This window comes from Dermacentor albipictus, chromosome 2 (genome assembly GCF_038994185.2).
Source record: "Dermacentor albipictus isolate Rhodes 1998 colony chromosome 2, USDA_Dalb.pri_finalv2, whole genome shotgun sequence".
Taxonomy (NCBI): domain Eukaryota; kingdom Metazoa; phylum Arthropoda; class Arachnida; order Ixodida; family Ixodidae; genus Dermacentor; species Dermacentor albipictus.
Genome location: NC_091822.1, coordinates 54069896 through 54075895, shown reverse-complemented (window position 1 = coordinate 54075895; position 6000 = coordinate 54069896). Strand labels below are relative to the sequence as shown.

Below are 6000 nucleotides of genomic sequence, written 5' to 3'. Positions count from 1 at the left end.
GTTCCGCACATTGTCTTGCGATTTCTATACAGCCACAAAGACAGCTCTCTGTATCGGTAGTATCACTCTATTCTCCTTCCATGTTAAATGCGCACGCCTATTCTCTGGCAAGCGTTTATATAGTCGGCCTCCGCGATAAACACGCGCTTGCGGCGAACGTCAAACGATGACGCATAGCGCGCGGCAGTGGCCACCTGCGCCGGCTCCGAACGCGCATACGGAGCCAATTCCGACATTCGCAGGCTCGCTCGAAGCGCGGTGTTGACTAGCGTAGTGAACCTTTTCGCTTCAAAAAGCAAGCAAGCAAAACCAAGCAAGAACGCAGTCATAGCCGAGCCATACAACGCTTACGCATTAGTAGACAATTCTCAGAATTTCTGTAATTCTTTCCTGTTACTAAGTGAAGTAACCTAATAGTTCACTGCTGGCTCTGATGCCGACATCAGTTGTATCTAGTTCAAATTCTTTACGTATTTTGTCATGTTGCCATGCTTGCTTGCAACATGTATTGCTTTATTACTCATGCAAGATTTCTTTAATATTGTTTTCCAATCTGCCCGTTAAAATCCACGGATGGAGTGGCAATATGAATAAAATGACCGAAAATAAAGATAATAGTTCAATAATTGCCGCCTGTTTGCTATGGTTCGTTGGAAATTGCGGAAAGGCTCATACTAAGCTAAACTTTCTCGTAATGATTTATCCCGTGCCTTGAAACAAAATTGTGTTACTGGCATGCTTATCGATCGTCCCTCTTTATTTGTGAGCGAAAGGGGTAGAGCGCATGCCCGCGTTACCTGGGACAAGCACTTATTGCCGCAACAGGTACCGTTCGCGCTCCGCTTGTTGTTACAGTGGAGGCAGCCAGTTCGGGTCGATCCAGGGCCCGAACGTCAGAGTATCAACTTAATGTAACCATGAGACTTAGCACACATGAAACTCAAATCACTTGAGCCACACAGAAAATGTTTCCTTTCATCCGTCACCGACATGTTCAGACGTGTCGTTTGATCTATGCTTTATAGAAACGATAATATTTCGTTGTGAAACAAAGAAAAAGTGAGTGATGAGACGCAAATAGCGCGTCGGTTACAGGAATTAGACTAACACATCTGGGAATCTCTCACACAATGCTGTCGGACTAAAGAAGGCAAGACGGAGCTTGTCAGTCAGTGGCACCAGGTGAAGTGTTGAACGCAACAAAATAAGGATAATAAACTACAAGGAACTCGCAGTAAATCAGCAAGTTTTGATACATCGTACGATGGCTCGTCACGCGAGCTTCCGCATAATACGCAGGGGCGCAGTAACTAAAAAAGGCGCCACATTTTGCGCAACAACACGACATGCCATTTGAGTGTCCTCGTAAGGGAACGGCAAAAGTTGCAGCCGACACGATGAGGATCACGTGGGCCGTTAGCGTGCCGCAGTGTGGCTAGGAGGCGCGGTCGAAAACCGTCAACTGTCGTCCTCGAAGAAGGTGCACTTGACCTTCGGGTTCATGCGCGAGCCAACCGGACAGTGGAACGCGTTCGCGAACGCCGCGAAGTTCGCTAGTGGCACGTTGCAGGCGTGCGCGGCGTCGCCTGCTGCCTCCTGGGCTGCGCATAGCACGTGACAGTAGGTCAGGAAGAAGACCTGGTCGCCCGACAGCTGTCCGAGCAAGGCCAACTCCAGCGCGTCCACCGTCTTGTTCTTCTCCGAGGCGTGCTTGTACGCGCGGTAGGCCATCTCCACAGCGGGCACGTGCGGGAACAGGCTGAACACCGGACGGTTGCTCGAGGGTGTCGTGCCGTCGAGGGCGCCTTGTCGCGTCCAATTGTTCATGCACGACATTTTCCTCAAGTACCCGCTTGACACCTTGGGACCCCACCAGAGCCGGTCAGTGCTCGTCGAATCGACCGTGCTGCCGATGGGATCGAATGAGCGGGCCAACACGCGGGCAACGTAAGACCCGAGGCCGCCGTAGTTCATAGCGTCCGTGCCGTCTACGGTGAACATCGGGCGTTCGAGTGCGTCCAACGACACGCGCAAGATGTTCCTGTGGTACTCGTAGAACAACAGCGGCCCGCCTCCTTCGCCCATCCGCCGCCGGTAAACGTCCTCGTAGGCGTCGGTCGCCAGGAAGCCGCGCAGGACGGCGCTGGCCTCGAGGAAGCGCACGATGAAGCTCGACTCTGGGTTCTTGGGAGCGAACGCTTCGTACAGCGAGCGCCGTTTTCGCTCGTCGAAGAAGTCGTCCGTGGGGAAGACGTCGTGCTTCATCGAGTCCAGCTTGCGGACGGCCTCCTCCTTGGCGCCGTCGCCTGCCCAGCGGAGGCCACCAATGCTCTCCTTGGCCGTTGTTGTGAGCGTGGTGAACATGTCTTCTATCTGGCCGCGAACCTGAAATGCAGAGGCGGGGTGTGCTCTAGTAACACTTGTACTCTGCCCCTACTAGAGTTACCCGACTACGGTGCGTCACTCGCGGTAGTGCTTCGAGAAAACAACACCCATCGCAAAAATTAAAAAATCGTGCATGGCCATACTCCGGGCCGCGACACGATATAACACTTGCATACGATTTCCTCACCTTTATCCCGCGCTTCGTCAGTGGTGCGAAAGGCTCTCTGCCTACCCTATGGGCAACCTGCACCGGTCAGGAGACGCTACAATAGCTTGAGTGTGCAGCTGAAATAAGTTCCTATACAGCATCCGATAGGGAGGCCAGTAAACTAGTACGTTGTTTTGGATGATAACATACGCGCGTTTGTATGAACGTTAGGTTTAGCTCTATGCGTCCAGCCAAGCTCTGGCCATACCCACGCGCGTACATTCTATGCGCTCATACAATCTAGCACGCCGGTTCCCAGCCGAGCCAGAATCTGAACACATGTACCTCAATATGAGGGGGAAAATCGACGACGTGAAAATTTATAATGTAAGAAAAACGCATCTCTATCGCTTAGCTAAATCATCTGCGAATCAAACACCTTCGGAAAATTATAACGCTGCTGGAACCTTCACGCTGAGTACATAATAAGTAAAGTTAACAGCATGCTTGGTTGCTTACGTCACCAGTTTTCCAAGACACCATCAGCATTAAAACTATTACCAGTGATTAGTGCGTCCTAAGTTAGGATACTGTTGCACAAAAAAACGTATATTTACAAATATCTACAAGTAAGGCGAGCAGCACAGGAGTCACAGCAGCCAATATGGCGAGGAGTCACCTCTACGTCTCCTTCATCGATGCTGGCGTAATGCAACATACATTCTTTCTCGCGGCATTACCCCCTGGGCGAAAACACTCGCACCATCCGTGTAGGCTAGAGTGCAGCATCAACGGACGGGTTATACACCTTTAGCTGAGCAACATGAACTACATCAGTGTGGGCCGGCGTAGAAGGCAGCATTGGCTTTGCTAGTGCAATCACATACGTGATGTCGGTAACTTGGCGCAGAACGCGATAAGGATCGTGGTGACGTGGTAGAAGCTTCGCTGTTAGAGCAACTCGTCGAGTTGGCTAACAGAGGAGCACTAAGAATCCTGGATCGTAATATACATCCTTATGACGACAGTCGTAACGCAGCTTCGATGATGCCTGCGACATCATAAGGTGGTCACGCGCGATATGACGGGCAGCATTCGCCTTTGCGGTGGCATGTTGTGCGCACTCCGATGGTTGTTGTGGAGCGGATGGGAGTAATGCATCCATTGGGAGCGTCGGTTCACATCCAAAAAGAAGATAAAACGGAGAACCTGCAATAACGTGGCGTAACGTATTATAGGCGAATGTAACAAAGGGTAATTAATGTAACATCCCAATCGCGGTTGTCGGTGCCAACGTACATGGAGAACATGTGGGCTATGGTGCGATGCCGTCGTTCGGTGAGACCGTTTGTCTGAGGATGATAGGCGGTGGTGACCTTGTGTTTTGCGAAACATGAGTGGAGGAGGTCATCGATTACACGGGACAAAAAGTAAGGACCGCGATTTTTCAGCAGCTGACATGGAGCTCCGTGATGCAGAATCACATCGCGGAGAAGGAAGTCGCTAATATCGGTTACACGGCTGGTTGGAAGCGCACGTGTAATAGCGTAGCGCGTGGCACAGTCTGCCGCGACAGCAACCCATTTGTTCCCTGATACTGATGCAGGGAAAAGCCCGATGAGGTCGAGGTCGACGCGGAAAAACGGCTCTACTGGGACATCGATATGCTGAAGATAGCCGGCAGGAAACGTCGGTGACCTCTTGAGTCGTTGATACAGCTCGCAGCTGCCAACATACTTCTGCAGGAAGCGATAAAGCCCAGGCCAAAAGAAACGACGCCGCACACCATCACAAGTGCGCAATACACCCAGGTGACCTGCTGTGAGTTCGTCGTGAAGCTTCTGGAGGACAGTGGACCGCATACGGGACGGTACCACTAGCAAGTGCTCAGGGCCTTCGGAGTATGCATTGTGGCGGTATAAAGTTCCAATATGTAAGGTAAACATCCGAAGGAACTGTTCAGAAGCGCCTGAGCTGAGACGGTCGATGATGGAACGTAACGCCGGATCACGCCGTTGTTCATCGCCGACATGAAGAAAGTCCGAGATAGAAAGAACACAAGCATCGGTTCGGGATGGTGGTGTCGGGCGGATAAACGGGATATCGGGACAAGCAGTCCGCGTCCTGATGTAATTGGCCAGACTTGTGCACGACGGAAAACGAACACTCTTGTAACAGCAAAGCCCAGCGTCCCATGCGGCCTGTAGGATCTCTCAGCGAGGAAAGCCATCAGAGGGCATGGTGGTCAGTCACTACCGTGAATGGGTGGTCAAAGAGGTACGGCCGAATTTTGGAGATGGCCCAAACAAGGGCAAGGCATTCACACTCGGTAAATTAATAATTGCGCTCTAGGGCAGATACCTAGCGTACGCTATGACGCAGTCACGACCATGCTGGTGCTGGGAAAGGACGGCTCCGATGCCATATCCACTGGCGTACATCCGAACTTCCATAGGAGCAGAAGGGTCGAAGTGCGACAACATACGAGAAGTCCTGAGGAGGCGTATGAGCGCAGAAAATACGTGGGCTTCGCTACGGCCCCATGAGAAAGGCGTATCTTTCTTGAGAAGTTTAGTGAATGGGCGGGCAATGTAAGGGAATTTTTTGACAAAACGACAAAAGTAGGAACATAAGCCAATGAAGGAGCGTCGTCTTTGGTAGATGAAGGTACGGGGAAATTATTCACGGCGCGAATGTTTCCAGGGTCAGGTAGGGTTTCTACGCAAGGTGCCCGAGCAGTGTTATTTCGCGGGACCAAAGGCGCACTTGGATGAATTGAGCTGAAGACCGGCGCTACGGAACACTTGGAGAATGTCCGACAGGCGCTGAATATGGCTGGAAAGTGAGGTTGAAAAAACAATAACGTCATCCTGGTAGCATAAGCAGGTCGACCATTTGAAGCCTCGAAGGAGCGAATCCATCATGCGCTCTAATGTGGCTGGCGCATTGCATAGATCGAAGGGAATAACCTTAAATTGGTATAGCCCATCAGGTGTTAGAAATGCGGTCTTTTCGCGGTCTATAGGGCCCACGCCAACTTGCCAATAGCGACACCGCATATCGATGGACGAAAAATAACTTGCTCCGTGGAGGCAGTCGAGGGCGTCATCTATACGAGGCAACAGATATACGTCCTCCTTAGTGATATTGTTTAGGTGTCTGTAATCGACACAGAAACGCCAGGTGCCGTTTTTTTTTCTTGATGAGAAGAACTGGAGGTGCCCATGGACAACTCGAGGGTTCTATAATGAAATGTCTTTTTCTGTCATCTTGTCGACTACCTTTTGTATAATCGCCCGTTCAGCAGCAGAAATGCGATACAGACGACGATGAATAGGGTTTGCGTCGCCGGTGTCAATTTGATGCATGACAACTGTTGTCTGGCCTAGCGGGCGGTTTTCGAAGTCAAAAACATCCAGATACGACGCTAACACACGGCAAAGTTCAGCAGCCTGTGCATGTGAAAG

At 51.1% G+C, this 6000-nt stretch overlaps 1 protein-coding gene across 1 annotated transcript in view; it reads right to left on the bottom strand.

Annotated features, from left to right (window-relative positions):
- Positions 1 to 1001: 1001 nt before the first annotated feature.
- Positions 1002 to 6000, bottom strand: part of LOC135901810 (neprilysin-2-like) — a 38904-nt gene continuing 33905 nt past the window's right edge. Inside the window, exon 9 of the mRNA XM_065431652.1 lies at positions 1002 to 2385. Coding sequence (XP_065287724.1) covers positions 1459 to 2385 — 927 coding nt within the window. The 3' untranslated portion in view covers positions 1002 to 1458. The remainder of the gene's footprint in view (positions 2386 to 6000) is intronic.